The sequence below is a fragment of the Ailuropoda melanoleuca genome, chromosome 1 (genome assembly GCF_002007445.2).
Source record: "Ailuropoda melanoleuca isolate Jingjing chromosome 1, ASM200744v2, whole genome shotgun sequence".
Taxonomy (NCBI): domain Eukaryota; kingdom Metazoa; phylum Chordata; class Mammalia; order Carnivora; family Ursidae; genus Ailuropoda; species Ailuropoda melanoleuca.
This window is the reverse complement of record NC_048218.1, coordinates 180,756,444-180,774,723: the sequence shown is the minus strand read 5'-3', so window position 1 is coordinate 180,774,723 and position 18,280 is coordinate 180,756,444. Positions and strand designations below refer to the sequence as shown.

At 38.4% G+C, this 18,280-nt stretch overlaps 1 protein-coding gene across 1 annotated transcript in view; it reads right to left on the bottom strand.

Annotated features, from left to right (window-relative positions):
- Positions 1 to 18,280, bottom strand: part of CFTR (CF transmembrane conductance regulator) — a 168,940-nt gene that overhangs the window by 9,900 nt on the left and 140,760 nt on the right. Inside the window, exons 23-24 of the mRNA XM_034671039.1 lie at positions 11,408 to 11,563; positions 2,498 to 2,587 (exon numbers count right to left, since the gene is read on the bottom strand). Of these exons, the coding sequence (XP_034526930.1) occupies positions 2,498 to 2,587; positions 11,408 to 11,563 (246 nt within the window). The remainder of the gene's footprint in view (positions 1 to 2,497; positions 2,588 to 11,407; positions 11,564 to 18,280) is intronic.

Below are 18,280 nucleotides of genomic sequence, written 5' to 3'. Positions count from 1 at the left end.
ATAAAGTCAGTGCTCCTGGGGAGAAACCATCTGGCTCTGAGTCATTTAGGGATGGGAAAATTGGACCATCTTGGTCCAAGGTCTTAGATAGAATCCCTCTTTCCCTCCTTTTGACTTGCTTTAAATTCATCCATGGAATGATGAGGCTCAGTGTGCCAAGATGCCGGTATGGGCCTCTGGCACAAAGGGAAAGGAAGCTATTTATGCTAACTTTGCTTCTAAGCCTTAGAACTAGTAACTAGGCACCATTCTCATGGCTTCACAAAGTCTAGTTCAGATCAGCAAGAATAAAGTTTCACACTTCATGAGGGAGTATGGGGCTAAATGTAAGGTAGGAATAAAGTGTTTCTTGGCCTGGTGTCGTCATCGTGTGTACTTCTGATTTTCAGTTGGTGGAAAGCGGAATTATGAAGGAGGTGCTGTTGAGATAAGATTCAGGTGTTTGGCTAAGCCATTGTTACTCAGTTCATTTCCCTGTATTGACACAAGTCACACCAAGGTCACAGCAAGGACTAGATGAGACGCCATGTGTCTGGGTTTGCCCCAGACAGTACTGGTTTATGCCTTTTGTCCCAGTATCCTGTCCAGTTTAGAAACTGACACACCCCAAAATGTTCCTGTTTGGATAAATTATATGATCAACCATGTGGACAAAAGCCCAGGACTTGTAACTTTTAAACCAATGATTTTCTGCTTCGCTGCTCCTCTGGGTTGTTGCTTATTTGTACGCTATCTTTGGGCCTCCTCAACAGAAAGTTATCATGACTACTCAAAAGCACATGACATAAATGTAAGAACAGCATCATCTGGTTTATGAATAGCAACGTATTTTTTAAAATCAGTAAAAAAGAGCTAAATATGAGTTGATCAAATGAAAATCTAGACAGGTAAAATTTATGTATTATGTCAACGTTCAAAATTTTAACCATGTCTTCTAAAATTTTAGATTAGTATGATCCTGATTTCTGTATATTTTATTGTGACTTGGCAACAGCTGCAGGTTTTATAAAGTCTAATGTCTTCTTCCCCAGTTTCTATCCCACCACCACGTGTTCCTATAGCTCATTCTCTAAGTCACATCAAAGATCTTCAAATATGCCACTTGCAACTTAGTTAATGTTTTCTTTAAAACCCCTGTTTGTTGGGTAATAAGGAAACTTTGATAATAAAAATAGTTAATCTAAGTGTATTTTATGAGGGGCATATTAAGGTGGGGCACTCAGTGGGTAAGTAAGTGTTTAACACTCACAAGGCTGTCAAAACTCCTGGCAAGATCCAGTCCAGAGGGAGGCACAAAAGGGAAGAACATTCAGGATAAACAGAACCAGGCTACAATAAAGACCAAAACTATAGGAGACAGTGAAATAAAGTTGTTCTCTAAGAAGACCTTTGAATCTCAATGTTTTTAGGTTCCATAATTACAGTCTGCCACCAACCAGGGCTTTGGATGTAAACCTCAAATTTAATGAAATAGAACAGTTGATGTTCCCTTTTTTCTTTCATATAATGCCTCTATGCCTAAGAATGATCAGTTTACAGCTGGGGTATTCTGTTAAGGAAACCAAGAATTTTGCTCTCCGCACTCTAAATTCTTCCATATGATGCCTTCAACTATAACCACCTATTGGGTAAATACAGGGTATGATTTAGGAATTTTGATTCCATTTTAATCCATATATTTCTTTTTTTTTTTTTAAAGATTTTATTTATTTATTCGACAGAGATAGAGACAGCCAGTGAGAGAGGGAACACAAGCAGGGGGAGTGGGAGAGGAAGAAGCAGGCTCACAGCAGAGGAGCCCGATGTGGGACTCGATCCCATGACGCCGGGATCACGCCCTGAGCCGAAGGCAGACGCCTAACCGCTGTGCCACCCAGGCGCCCCATAATCCATATATTTCTAATATGGCCCTACTGACCTCAAGGGATGGTGCACGCCACAACTAGGTCATGTGACTTTTTGCCTAGAAAGGCTCACAGCCACATACCCTGAAAGCAACTGACTCCTGGTGACTTCCAGAGAAGACTGCGGCCATTCGCAGGGGCTCCAGGAGGATCATCATTTCTCTGTGCTAAACCCATGCTTCCTAGAGAAGTATATCATGCTACGCCAAGGCCTCTCCTAGTGCTGGGAATGCTTCAGAACCCAGGCAGAGGGCAGATGAGAAGGTGTGGAGAGATGATCCATAGAATCACAAATAATCCTGGTGCCCTGTAAGGTGCCTGGGTCTCTCCCAGCCTGTGTCTCATTGATGCACACTGGTAGGGAAGAAGGCTAGCACAGTGCTGTCTCTGAGAGTTGGAGACTCATCACAGGGGAAGGCGGAGGCCTAGTCCAAAGTACTGGGGGCTCCAGGTATGTTAGCATTCTCTACTCTAAAGTTGCACATATTTATACAGGAATAAAGGTAAGTGTGTAAAACCATCTCGGCTATGACAACCACTCCTGTGTGTGTATGAACTACCTCTTTCAAAATTATTTCAGTTGGCATTCTTACCTCATCTGCAACTTTCCATAGTTCTTGATCATTCCACTGCCCATAGGGATCCAAGTTTTTTCTAAATGTTCCAGAGAATATAAATACTTTCTAGAGCAATAAAGAAAAAAAAGAGGAAAGTATGAATAACCTAAACATCTTTGTATGTTTCCATTATTTTATTGCAAAATACTTGAAGCAGAAATAAATACGTTAAAATAACAACAAATGTCCATGTACTTACCAACTAGTTTTCTTAAATTTTATTTTATTTTTAAGATTTATTTATTTGCCTGAGAGAGAGAGAGAGCACAGGGAGGAGGGGCAGAGGGAGAGGGACAGAGTCTTAAGCAGACTCCACACTGAGCACAAAGTCCAACGTGGTGCTTGGTCTCGGGACCCTGAGATCATGACCTGAGCCAAAACCAAGAGTCGGTGGTTAACCAACTGCGGTTGATGCTTAACCAACTGCGCCACCTAGGCACCCCTGGTTTTCTTAAATTTTAAAATTTTATCATAGTTGATTTGTGTCTTTTTTAAAGAAATAAAACATTACAGCTACGTTAGAAGCACCTAACGAACACTTATCTAATCCCAATGTCCTTAGGATAAGGAAACAGATCATTGTAAGTTGTGAAAAATTAAAATTTGGTTTTATTCCTAGCACTTTTCCTTATTAAGAGCAACTACAACAGAAAATCGAACAGTTAAAAAAATTATGTTTGTGAGTTATAATTAACTTGTTGGAACAAATTCCTATTTTGTTCATGTACTTTCCTTGGATTCCTTTGATAAGTCTAGCTTCCTAAAGGATTTTGAGATTGTTTGAAAGTACAGACACTTTATTTAAATACACAGGTTCATCTGGTCTATAAACCAAGGCACACCTCGACTTGTACAAGCAGGAGAAAGCCACAACTTAGAAATCAGTGAAAAAATGGAAATCAAATATTTGTCTAAGTGAATGCCGGATGAGGTGGGTCCCGCTGAGCTGACAAAATGACCAACTAATGCCCTGCGGAGAAGGGCACGATGATCACCCTGAGACGCTCTCCTTGCCGCATCACTATCTACTCAGGTCTGCCTGGGGTGCTAAAAAAAAATGCTTTAAAGAAAATCACTGTCTTGCTGAGAAGTGCTGATGTCACAATACTAATATTTAGTCCTCTCTTTGTGCCTACGGGTAAACTGAAAAATACTTTTGATGTTAACACTCAGAATAATATTTTCTTTGCCTTTTTTCTTTTGCCTTTGATTAATATCCAGTAAAGAGAATTAAGAACTACACTTTTTGAAGTCTTAGTTTTCACCAATTGGCTTACACTGAGAGAGAAAGCTCAGTGTCCATCTGTTCTGTAAAGAACCGCACAACACAGGCCGGCCCCGGATGAACAGTATCTGCGGCTCTTGGGCAGAACAAGAGCGTCCTCACCATGCAGTCAGGTTCAAAGAGGGTCACATTAAAGACCTCATTCCCCAGGGAACAGTTGATGGCTTAAAGAACAACACTGTACCAAATAACTCAGGAACCATCCAGAGAGGGAACAAGAAGACTTATGCTGGTATTTCTTAACCTGCATCAAAATCATCTTCCTGGGGCACGTGGGTGGCTCAGTTGGTTAAGTGTCTGACTCTTGGTTTTGGCTCAGGTCATGATCTCAGGGTCATGAGCATGGAGCCTGCGTAAGATTCTCTCTCTCCAACTCCCTCTGCCCCTCCCCCCCACTTGCTTGTGCTCCCGTACTTCCTCTCTCTCATTAAAAAAAAAAAAAAAAAAAATCATCTTCCTTAGGGGCACTTATGTTGCTTTACGGAGGTGGATATAAGGGATGAATACGTAACTGAAAAGACAATGGATATATTTGTGCATCTTCCTCCAAGCTTCCCAGGAAATCAAAGTAATGTCCCAATAAGCTAAAGAGAGCAGGCAGACCAAACAGCATAACCGGGGAATTCTGATAAACGAAGAATCAAATAAGAAGTAGCTCTGAAAACTTGAGTCAATTCATTATTTAAGCAATTGGGTTTATTTCGTACCTAAAGTCCAAAGGCTTACTAAGGGAATTTTGCTCTTTACTGTTTTTTACATTTTTAAAAAATATTGTGGTTCTTTATATAAAAGGTTCCTCGCATTACTGAGAAAGACGGGAAATAACCACTGTGAGGTTTACCACATATCAGACAATCATGACATGCTTTGGAGAAGTTATCTCTGCCAGGAACCAAGCAGCGGGAACACAGAGCTTCATTTTATGACAGGTTCACCATATTCCAGGTAAGACTCTTTACATGCATTATCTCTTTTTATCTTCCAATCAGCCTAACGAAATAAATCCTATTATGGCACAGGAAGAAATCGCAGCTGGGAGAACTTAAGTGACTATTCCAACATCACTTAGCTAGTAGATCGTGGACTAGAATTCAAACCCAAGGGTGTTTATTTCCAAATATGTGTTCCTTATCACCAGAGCGAAATGTCTCAAGTCCTACACAGTTCAGTTTTTATTCCTGATCTGGGGCTTAGGAATGATTAAAGGTTGGGCTGAAGCAGCCCAATGGGTCTATAAAGAGCCAGTCAGTGCTCAGCAGCATAGCCTTTGTGTCAGCATCACTGGCCATCCCCTGGCTATAGACTCAGTTCCTACACCATGAAGGGAGAGGCTTGCTTCCTCTTCCTAGGCAGAACCCGAGTTGAAGCGTTTTTATACAGGTTACACTGTCTTTGTAACCTTCAAGGGTATTTAGTGAACAGAACAATAGGAAATTTTTATTTGGCCAAACGGAATAATATCGTTATTCGGGAGGACCATGGGTAGAGGCCAAAGGTATCATGACAACAAAGCAACCATGGAAGTGATTAAAGGTAACGTGGCTTGCAAAGATGCTGTAACAATGCAGCTCTGGCCCAGTAGGTATACCCATAAACAGGAACCCATGCTCTTTGAGCCTCAGTGTTCTCACTGTCAAATGGGGAAATGCCATCTTTCCTCTCAAACCTACTCTACCTATAGGCTTCCCCAGTTTGATAAGTGTATGGCCACTTCACTTCCTCAATCCAGAAACTTTAGAGTCATCCATGACTTCTTTCTCCCTGATCCTCCCAAATAGAATCAATCATCAGTCCTGTGGATTTTCCCCTCAAATATATCTCAAATCCAGTTATTTCTCCATCCCTACGGCCACTAAATAGTTCAAAACACCAATATCGCTCTCTGGAATACTGCAAGAACCTTCTAATTGACTTCTTTCTTCTCACTCTTGCCTCCCTTCCAGTCTATTTTTATTTAGCAACCAAAGCAATTGCTACACCTCTAAATTGGATTATCATTAACCTTTTAAGAAACCTTTCACTTTCCACTGCACTCAAGGCAACATGTAAAATCCTTAAGACGGCCTGCAGACCCTACAGGGTTTACTCCCTTCTACTTCTTCTGGCTCATTTAGCGCCCTGCTCTACGCCCTCGGTTTTTCACCCCAACCACATGGTTTGATTTCACTTCCTCAGTTTCTTTATACATTCTTTCTTCCCGCCTAAGAATCTCAGCCTGTCCATTCTTGCCATGGCCGGTCGTTAAAAGAATAATACTAACTATCCATTAAACTTTGATCTTCTATGTCATTGTTGAGGAATGGTATGCCTAACTTTATCTCATAATAGCTTCATCATTTATACACAGTACTTATCAAGTGTTTGGCAATATGTTATATGTTCATTTTATTTAAAATAGATACATGTTAAAAATTGTGAAGGAAGAAAGCTGTGGAAATTTGACATCCAAAAGCCTTAGATGTAGTGGATTTGAGACCACTCAGAAATTCTGTAGGTCTTTTGTTTAGAGTTTGTTGTCTAGTATTAAAGTAATGCTTTCATTTTAATTTTTAAAAAATTAACTGAATGGACCGGTTGAGTTAGAATTAAATTTCATACAATTAACTACGCATTTCATTCATCATAAATAGCATCTCTTCCTTTTGGAGGTGCCAGCCAGTGTCTTAGTTCTGTTTTCTGAACTGTTTGAAGTTTCCACAAAGGTATCTCTAAAGCCGAGAGGTCCTTGCAGGTCACCTATGTCCTTTCCCCAGGTTTACAAATGAAACAGCCAAGGCCCCAAGAAGATATGTGGCTTGGCCAAGGTGACACAGTCAGATGGGTTATACAGCAAAAAATACAGCTGAAACTAAAAATCACAATGATCCTCTCTTTTAAGAAACTATTCGTCAATAGGAAAATGAGGATGTGCAAATATTTGATATTTATTTAATGTCATGGATGTATGGCACAAAGAGCAATTCTTGGGACTCCAGGAAGAATAAAGAGAGCACCATTGTTCACCAGCTGACTAATCTCTTTCCTGAAGCTGATTCCTTAACTCCTCCTCAGTGGAGACTGCTGAGCCTACGTGGGGTGCTCAGAGCTGCTCACATCCCAGAACAGCAGGCAGTAGCTTTAACCTTGGATGTCAAATGAAACAAAAAAGCAATCTGGCTTCCATGGTGATTGAATGCAGCATAAATTAAATAAGCAGGAGGAATGACTCCTTATCCTTATGTTTATAGTGCTGTTTTGTTTTGGCCAGAAGGGGAATATATATATATACACATATATCATGTAAAGTTCTATTAAAATGTGGCCCCAGTGCTTATAAGCATCACAGTGGCCATGATCTCACCTTCTGGCAATGTCTGCAAAATTTTATTATAACTTGAATCTGTACAATAAAAATCCATCCAATTCAAACAAATCAAGATTCTAAGGTTGCATTATAGAATGTCTAAGTGTTGTTTGGCTTTAAGAATATCCATTAATAAGAACAAGGTGAATAAAGTATTAGTCAAAAATGTTTAAGATTTAGAATAGAGAATAATTTTATAATGTTAATGTATATATTATTTATTTACATGTAAATGACTGCACGTAAGACATTCAAATATTTGGTTTCTGTAAAGTCATTTAATGTTTCACAACCTTTTACACTACACTTTCCAGTATATACTTTCTAGAGATAGCATTTTTATTTTTATTATTATTTTTTATTTTATTTTTTTAAAGATTTTATTTATTTATTTGACAGAGAGAGAGACAGCCAGCAAGAGAGGCAACACAAGCAGGGGGAGTGGGAAAGGAAGAACCAGGCTCCCAGCGGAGCAGGGAGCCCAATGCAGGGCTCGATCCCAGGACCCTGGGATCATGCCCTGAGCAGAAGGCAGATGCTTAACGATTGAGCCACCCAGGCACCCCATAGAGATAGCATTTTTAAAAATGATTTCCAGATCTGACAAAATTGTTAAAATTTTCTAATTTTTTGGCTCAGAAATAGTAAAGTTGTGTCATACTAATATCCATACTAGTTAATTTTCTCTTCTCCCTTTTTTAATTTTTCCTAAGCAAACTCTACCCTTCTACGTGGGGCTCAAATTCATGACCCTGAGATCACCCACGTTCTACCCACGCTCTACCCACTGAGCCAGCCAGGCACCCTTTCCCTTTTCCCTTGAATTTGGCACCCCGCCCCCCCTGTGGTCTTTGCTATAGTCCAGGATCTTACCACATCACAGCTGGAGAGTTTCTCATCCCATCTTCCTGCCTCTCACACTCCCTCCCAGAAGTCCATCCTTCACATGCTGCTGTTGGCAGCAGGCTCTTCAGCAACCTTCACCCTGCTCTTCCTGGCCCAGGAAGAGTAAACTCCTTCTTCCCTGAGCCATGACAGTACTTACCAAGTCTTTCCCTCTTTCTCCTAATACTCCCTAACATGCGGCCTCCCCTGCCCTTTGCGCCCCAACTCTTTCTAATCCCCTTCTCTGTACGTGTTTATAATATCCCTATCTGTCTGTAATCCACCACACCCTGCCCCCAACCTTTCTAAAATCTACAAACATTATGGCCCATTATGACCCACCTTAATTACCACCTTCTCTGTGAAACTGCCCATACTCATTTGTTCATAGCAGTGGGAGGAGAAGAGAAGGAAGGATACAGCTACGGTGATCTGGTGGAAGCAGCAACAGGGCTTCCGGCTGTACTCACCCCCATAAGTACCCACAGCACCCCCTGAACAGGCCCGTGCCTTGACTCATAACTGTATCTAATTAATTATCTTTGGTTTATCTTTTTGGTTTCTTCTTTTGATCTCTGACTTCAATTTTGAACTTCTCATTGGAAGCTCATAGGCGGGACTGGGACCTCAATACCTTTCACATAACTATAGAATCTATAGCATATAGAATTATAGTATGTTATAATTTTAAACATATAAGAGTTTCACAACTAATTATTTAATTAATTATTATTACACTGAATGAGAACTGCTGCACTCCCAATTCCATTGCTCGACTCTAGAGATACATGATTTGGCCCTATCGGATACCCTTCATAGCAAAAGACATTCCAACTCTGTGGTGGACAGTCACATGTGGGCACGCATTATTTTCAGGGCATAAGGTCTCACTGCAAGTATAGACCTGATTATTTACTTGAAACAGCTTGCAGCCCTTCAAAGTCATAACTGAAGTTTTACAAATACGTTTAAAAATTGTTTTCTGTCTTTCAAGAATAAAGTTCAAGACTACTAAGCAATTTCAAGTCTTGATGTTCGAATTGCCTAAGGCAATGGGGCTCTGACTGGCGGACACACTGCCCCCTCCCCATGCCCTCAGACATGACCTCACAGGTAAAGTGGGACAAATTAAAGAAGGCTTCACCTTGAAATGTACACAGTACCCTTTCTTCTAGGCTGGTGCATTCTCCAAGATTGCTTTCTAGCTACATGAGAGAACGTACGCACACACACACAGAGCAAGAATTTGCCAAAACTAATGACACCTTGTGATTCCACAGCTGATGTCTCAGGATCACTATGAGGGAGAGAAAAAGGTTTTTGTTCAATATTTGTCCCCGTTTCATGTGTCTCAAAACAAGTGACTAATTTACCCAGAAATATTTGATGTTTCCCTGTCAGAGATTCCCTTGCAAGGTCAGAAAGATGGAAGGAAGAAAGATGGAAACACAAATAAAAACAGTTCTGTTTGGATTTTTTACCGTTTCTTCCTTGTTTTTTTTTTTTTTTTTAAAGATCAAACTCCAGGCAAAGAAGAGAAAATCACTAAATTTGAACTCCTAAAGGAAAGTTAGGAAAATAAAAGCATCTCCTAGTTAGGATATTACAAATGTATGAGGAGTTTGCCCTCTCTTTCTCGGTCATTCACTTAATGTTCTCAAGACGTCACTGTAGAAGAAGTTGTACATTCTGTCTACAGATATCCCTGTGATACTAGGAGACAGTCCCGGAAACGGGGTCATAAAAATGCAGAATGAGATGCATTTGTATTAGCATGATCATACATTTTTGAAGGCATATCTCAAAGTATTTCTTGTTTAGTTGACATAATTTTATAAAGCTTGAAGCCACCGAAGAGGGAAAATGAAATAAAGGCAAGTTTGGAAGATTTACTTCAGCAGAAAGAGAAGATAAAGTATTTTCATAAGTGGTTCATTCAGTTTTCCTCCAGGTCTTGCATATTTAGGTCCATTAAATAGAACACATAATTTTTAAAAAATCTATCACAAGACAGATAAACTAAAGGATCCTCAGTGAAACTGAAATTATTTTTTAGAGCTGTACTTATGTTAATGCATAGATTTGTGTGAATAAGAACGACAAAAAAACCCAAAACAAACAAACAAAAACCTTCACTACTGCAGTTAAAAATGGGACCGGGAGACTTAGAGTCAAATGAACAGCAATGCGTCTTGGAAAACCAGACAACCCGATTCTATTCCGTCTTCTTCAACATTGTTATCTTGCCTAAGGCTATCACCTCGGGATACTCGTATTCCCAGTGTTTCTTTATCTTTAGACCATCTGACAATCTTTTTTCTCTTTCTGAAAAACAATACTGTTTTTCAAAAGCTCGACCAGGATTAAACTTCTGGCAATATGGCAAAGTCTAGACAAAAAAATTAAAAGCATCAATCCAGCAGCTACAATATTTAGTGCTTCATTAGGTGGGAAAAAAAGCAAATGTTCCACTAAAGGTAATCTATCAAGAAACAGAAGCTATTTTCTCAGGCTAGATTTATAGTCCATCTATCTGGAGACGCTCCTGGCATTTTAATTTTGTGTTAAATGCAGAGAATTGTTTAGAATGTGCTGGTGGAATGGACTCAGCCCACTGGCACAAAGGGAGCAATGTGGTAACTAAAGCAGTGAATATGCCCACAGAGAAGAAAGTAAATGCCAGTAGAAATGCAGCACGTGCCTTCCAGATTTGGCTCTGGTAAAGACATTCCCTGGCTTCCAGTAAGAGCATTTTGAACTAGAACTCCTGCTATTTGTCTCATATAGAAGAAATCCTCCTCTACAATGACACAGAGAAAAAACTACTAAGCCAGGGAAGCTAGAGATCCTTTGCGACCCCAAATCAAAGACTGACATTAAAAAAAAAAAAAAAGCTACCGATTAATCTGACATGGTTCATTTTATCCAAAGAACAAAAAACAATCATTATACTTTCTATTTTCAATTCCACAACTTCATGCTTCCAAGCATTTCTTATTTCAGCAGCATCATTTACATCTTGCAAAGCATTTCTCAACCTGCTGGGATTGCTAACTGGAGCTCAGGCCACTGAAGGAGGGGAGAAAACGCTGATTAAAAATGAAAGTCCCATGTTCCCAGGTGTATTGGATCTTCTGGGAAATGCTGTCAAAACTATTAATAGTTCAATCACTGTATGGCAGAGAGTTCCAAACTTTTAGAGATAGTTCTTTTTCCCTGTGAAAACACTGCATTGCAGAAAAAAAGACAGCAATAAATAACAAATACATTTTACAGGGAAATGTGATTTGCTTGTGTTTAAGTGTCAAATAATGGTAAAAAAATATATATATAGTTAGTCACTTTTTTTTTTTAGGAAGTCTTTCTGACTTACCTGTGGGATCACTCCAAAGGCTTTCCTCCACTCTTGCAAAGTTATTGAATCCCAAGACACACCATCTATTTGGATTTCTCCCTCTGTGTTCAGCAGTCTCAAAAAAGCTGATAACAAAGTACTCTTCCCTGATCCAGTTCTTCCCAAGAGGCCCACCTAGAAAACGAGAGTGACAGAATTACTCCTGTGACAAACAGACACCATACAAGTAATGTAATCTGGTATTATACTTCACTAAAAAACATTGGAACTGGGTTTGTTTTTTTTTTTTAATATCACCAGGGGAAGATTTCATCTTATTCATTCAAACCTTTCTATAACACTCCCAATTCTGACCAGTAGTGATCTGAGGCAGAGCAACCCTGGAAAAGAATATAGAAACTGACCATAAGGAGCTGGACTTTTAATTCTGGACACTTCATTTATCACTGACCTTTACTAATGGCATATAGGTTAAAAATGCCCATTTCACATCAAGGAAAACAAAGATAACAGTGTCTTAATGCATACCATTTCTAAGGAGGGCCTTAAGCCAAAAGCAGGGACCTATATAGCTTGATCTAGTTCCTAACATAAATATGAACCTGAAAATTAATGGATCTGAAACAGTTCTAACGTTCAGACACTGTCCATAATAAATTAAGCACCAGTTTGGGCCTGACAATAAACAAGAAAAAGTTCAGTGAGCTCTGTGTTCCCAGAGAAGGCAGGCCAAGCCTTGCCACTTGGTGGATAAGCACTTGGACAGTTGTCAAATCAAATTCTTACATCTACCCTGACTGGCAGGAAGAGAACTTGGAGAAGCAAAAAGGATATTAAGGAAAATAAATTTAAAAAAAAACTATTCTTGTTACCAAAAGACTGTTAAGAGCATAGGATGGAAGGGACAATGCCATGCATTGCAAGGGGAGATCAGGTGCTACAGGTAGCCCACAGGGGCCCCACCTCTGTGTTCCATGTGGGCTTACATCCAACACTTGGAGGAAGATGCTTTGAGTGGGTAGAACATTCCTGCAGTCATTAACTGAACACTGAAATACAGCTCAACATTTAGTAGCACTGAATAAATGTTTACTTCCTTCCCCTTACATGACTCCTGTTTCTCTTTTATCACTTAGTTTTTGTTTGCTTGCTTGTTTGTTTATTTGTTTGTTTTTTACAGGAGAGCTGAGCCAGTGGTCTTTTAGAGTAATGGTTTTTGTATTATCTGTGGCAAAGAACAGTTTTGTTTTGCTTTGTTGTTGTTGTTGTTGTTTTTAGTTTCCAATCCACTGCATATCGGTACTTTAAAATAAAAGATAATAAAAATGAGTTTCTATATGCTTCCTCTCAGTTCTTATACTTATCAGAAACCACTAACAGCTTATAAACCAGAACCAGTGCATGGACCACAATGCATGCTTTAGAGCTTCTAACAACCGGTGATGATAATAACTTATTAAATACTTATTAGGAAACTGGTAATAAACCAGGCCTTTGGGATAAGTTGGTAAACAATAATGACACCACGTCTTTTGTTTGTAAGAGCTCTGTAATGAGACTTTCATGAATGCTTGTTCTCTGAGACAACTGAGAAAATCAAGCCAAAAGTTATACACAATACCCTTTGACATTCTTCATACTACTATTCAGAAGCAGTAATTACTGTATTTATTTTTTCTTGATTATTCCTTGTGTTAACCCCAAGAATTTAAGTTCAACAAGGACAGGGTGATCTCTGTTGTTTTCCACTGAATTCTCAGCACCTGCCATAGTGGTGGGTGCGCATAAAATGCTCAATAAATGATTTTTTTGGATTGACTGAGGGTCAGGTAGACAGAAGGATGAATGAATGGACAAATGGACATATGGATTATATGGATGGATGGATGGATGGATGGATGGATGGATGGATAGAAGGAAGGAAGGAAGGGGAGAGTAAAAGGGAGAGGGAGGGAGAGAGAGAGAAGGCAGATGAAAGAACAAATATATTTAGCTGATCTAACAAACAAATGAATTTAGTTAATTTTGGTCAAATACCAAGTCAAGTTTTATTTAAAAATCTTGTGAAATTTAATATGCACACTTCCACTTCTGAGTCAGCCCATGCTGTACAAATATATTCATCATATGCCTTGATTTTTCAACCACAACAGTAAAGCTTTTATAAGCAATCTGAATATGCCTCGTGTAGATGAGGTATGGGGAAGGAAAGTTCAATAAGAGGAAGTCATTTGCTTTAAAGTCATATCACAAATTTAATCAGACAACAAAAAGAAATAAAAGGCATCCAGATTGGTAAGGAAGCAGTAAAACTTTCACTATTTGCAGATGACATAATACTCTATATAGAAAACCTAAAAGACTATTTGCTAAATTGCTAGAACTGATACATGAATTCAGTTCAGTTACAGGATACAAAGCCAGTGTAAAGAAATCTGTTGTATTTCTGTACACCAATAATGAAATAGCAGAAAGAGAGATTAAGGAATCAATCCCATTTACAACTGTCCCCAAAATAATAAGATACTTAGGAATAAACCTAACCAAAGAGGTGAAAGACCTCTACTCTGAAAACTATAAAACAATGATGAAAGAAATGGAAGATGACACAAAGAAATCGAAAGACTCCCTGCTCATGGATTAGAAGAACAAATACTGTTAAAATGTCCATACTACTCAGAGAAATCTACACTTTTAATGCAATCCCTATCAAAATACCAACAGCATTTTTTTAACAGAGCTAAAACAAACAATCCTAAAATTTGTATGGAACCACAAAAACCTTGAATAGCCAAAGCAACCTTGAAAAAGAAAAGCGAAGCTGGAGGCATCACAATTCCAGACTTCCAGTTATATTACAAAGCTGTAGTAATCAAGACAGTACACTCCCGGCACAGAAACAGACACAGAGATCAATGCAACAGAACAGAAAACTCAAAAATGAACCCACAACTATGTGGTCAGTTAATCTTCAACAAAGAAGGAAAGAATATCCAATGGAAAAAAAAACAGTCTCTTCAACAAATGGTGCTGGGAAAACTGGACAGCAACTGGACATGCAGAAGAATGAAACTGGACCACTTTTTTACACCATACACAAAAATAAATTCAAAATGGATTAAAGACCTAAATGTGAGACGTGAAACCATAACAATCCTAGAAGAGAGCATAGGCAGTAAACTCTTTGACATCAGCCATAGCAACTTCTTTCTAGATATGTCTCCTGAGGCAAGGGAAACAAAAGCAAAAATAAACTATTGGGACTACATCAAAATAAAAATCAATAAAAATCAATAAAACTAAAAGGCAACCTACAGAATGGGAGAAGATATTTGTAAAGGATGTATCTGATAAAGGGTTAATATCCAAAATCTATAAAGAACTTACAAAACTCAATACCCCAAAATGAATAATCCAATTTAAAAATTGGCAGAAGAGAAGAATAGACATTTCTCCAAAGAAAACATCCAGATGGCCAATAGACACATGAAAAGATGCTCCATATCACTGGTCATCAGGGAAATACAAATCAAAACTACAATGAGATGTCACCTCACACCTGTGAGAATGGTTAAAATCAACAACACAAGAACCAAAAGGTATTGGCAAGAATGTGGAGAAAAAGGAACCCTCCTGCACTATTGGTGGGAATGCAAACTGGTGCAGCCACTGTGGAAAACAGTATGGAAGTTCCTCAGAAAGTTAAAAATAGAACTACCCTATGATCCAGCAATTGCACTACTAGGTATTTACCCAAAGAATACAAAAATACTAAAGCAAAGGGATATATGCACCCTGATGTTATAGCAGCATATCTACAATAGCCAAATTATAGAAACAGCCCAAATGTCCATTGACTGATGAATGGATAAAGATGTGGTATATATACAATGGACTATTACTCAGTCATAAAAAAGAATGAAATCTTGTTATTTTCATCAATATGAATGGAGCTAGAGAGTATTGAATTCTCTCTCACTTTTTTTTTTTTTTTTTAGAGAGAGAAAGAGAGAGCATGATCAAAGGAAGAACAGAGGGAAAGGGAAAGAAAGAGAATCTTAAGAGAGAGAATCTCACTGAGTGTGGAGCCCAACTCAGGGCTTTATCTCACAACCCTGAGATCAAGACCTGAACCAAAATCAAGAGTTGGACACTTAACTGACCAAGCCACTCAGGTGCCCTTGGAGCTAAAGAGTAATATGCTTAGTGAAATAAATCAGTCAGAGAAGGGCAAATACCATATGATTTCACTCATATGTGGTATTTAAGAAACAAAACAAATGAGTAAAGGGGAAAGAAAGAGAGAGAGGGGCAAACCAAGAAACAGACTCTTAACTGTAAAGAACAGACTGATGGTTACCAGAGGGGAGGTGGGTGGAGGGATGGGTAAAATTAAGGTGATGGGGATTAAGGAAGGCGCTTATTGTGATGAGCACTGGGTATTGTATGGAAGTACTGAATCACTATATGTGCACCTGAAACTAATATCACACTATGTTAACTAACTGGAATTTAAATAAAAACTTAAAAATACATAGATTAAATAATAATAAAGTCATGTCACAAATTTTTTATAAAAAGTACCTTGAGGTCCAGACCTCTACATTTTTAGCCGGGGTCCTAATAACTAGGATAAATGACCATGTTCCCTTTCAAGAAGCAAATACTGACAGTTTTAGAGAACTCAGTTTTTATGTTGGTTTAAGACTAAATTGAGAGGCAATTGGTAGATCTTTTGCTTAGCTTTAAAGTTTTGTAGCTATTCTCTCGTTCTTTTATATTATTGAACTGCTGATATTGCCTTGTGTCTGACATGTTTTTAACAGCAAGGAATCTTATTGGTTCATACCTAACAAAGTCTTCTTGTTTATGTAATTGGCACATAATAATTCTTTTCCGGGATTTGTTTTTCCAGGCTTCTCAGTGATCTGTTGAATAAGGCCAGAGTACTTCCCGCAAATGAGCTTTTAAGGTATATCCTAATTCCAAGTCAGTGATTTCTAGTAACTTCAGTGAACTTCCTTTCTGAGAATTTTGGATCAAGATAAATCAAAATATTATGTGGACAGCTAAGCAGTGTTGAATTTGGTGCTAGCTGTAATTGCATTGTACCATGAATAGAACAGTCTCAGTACATTCTTTTCAGAGTGCCTGATTCACTATTTTAGTATTGCAACAGACTGAAACCTGCTATAATTATTTTTCAACTTCTGTGGTCTCACAAATAAAATGAAATTTAGATCACCAAGGTGATAATAATGGTAACTTTTATATACTTATCATTAATGAAACATAATTCTTAACATAATAAGTTATTGAGAATATGCTCCTTATAACTCCAAGATAAATTGCTGAATGATTCAGCTACTAAACACCAATTTTTATCAAGACAGGATGCCATATGTTTCACAAATCAAATAGACCTATAAGTGCTTATGCTGCTGTGATCTGAACCCTTGATACTGTTGGAATTGCTTCTGGCATCTCAGGATTTTGAAGAGACTACAAATAAAGAACGCAGGTAAGCTCACCCAAAAGAATAGACTTTGAAGTACTACTAAATATCTATTTAATCAGAGGACTGTCCAGTACTGTGATAGACACAATTTACCACTTAAGGCATTTTGATAAGTCTACATTTATCACGAAGGACCTGGCTCCAAATTAGAATCCCAGTCTGCATTTTGAGAGGAAAAGAAAAGGGAAAAAGGAAGAGATATTCTATTGTGGGAAGGTAATCTGGATGTTAAAATTCAGGCAAAAAAAGAAATCAAAAGCTTTTAAGGAAACAACTATTTGAGATTAAAAAGAAAAAATAGTTTTTTTTAAAGTTCGTTGTAAAAATATTGCTCTATTTCTCATGAACTGAAAATAAAATTTAAAATACAGATTCTATGAATTAAAGGCCTAAATTAAGAGCAAAGAAGATAATGAGACATCTCTTCCCGAAAATAATTGTTATGGACAAAGTGTTTTAATATGAAGACTGAATAACTTTCTTGCACAAAATACTAATTTTTAAAATCTTTCACCATGCTATGAGCTGAATATTTGTGTCCCCCCCATGTTCGTATGTTGGCCTTTGGGAGGTGATTAGGTCACGAGGGTGGAACCATCATGAATGAGATTAATGGCCTCATACAGAAACCCCAGAAAGCTCCCTCACCTCTTTCACCGTGTGAGGTTACAGTGACAAGACAAACATCTATGAGGAAGTGGGTACTTACTACACAATGAATCTGCTGGCACCATGATCCTGGACTTCCCAGACTCCAGAATTGTGAGAAATAAATTTCTGTCGTTTATAAGCCACCCAGCCTATGATATCATGTTACAGCAGCCCAAATGAACTCAAGCACGCCATCTCACCAAGAATGCTGAAATCCATTAAAAATTAAACAAGAAATGCCCACTTAAGTCCTTTCCAAATGTTTTCTTTTTTTCCAAGAAGATGAATTAGACCATAGCTGATCTTGCAGGATTTTGGATAATCAAAATAATATACTGAATTTAAGTCTTCTTCTTCTTCTTTTTTTTTTTAAGATTTTTTATTTATTTGACAGAGAGAGACAGCCAGTGAGAGAGGGAACACAAGCAGGAGGAGTGGGAGAGGAAGAAGCAGGCTTCCCAGAGGAACAGGGAGCCCGATGTGGGGCTCGATCTCAGGACCCTGGGATCACACTCTGGGCCAAAGACAGACTCTAATGACTGAGCTACCCAGGTGCCCCAAATTTGAGTCTTCTTCTTAATTCAGCATGCAAGAAGTATGTTTGGGGCATTTTGTTATAGATTGCAAGATGCTGTTCTAAGGGCAAGGCAGTAGAAATAGCAATCTTAAGAGAGCTGCTCGGAATAACATTTTAACACATAATTCCTATCTTAATCAATTAT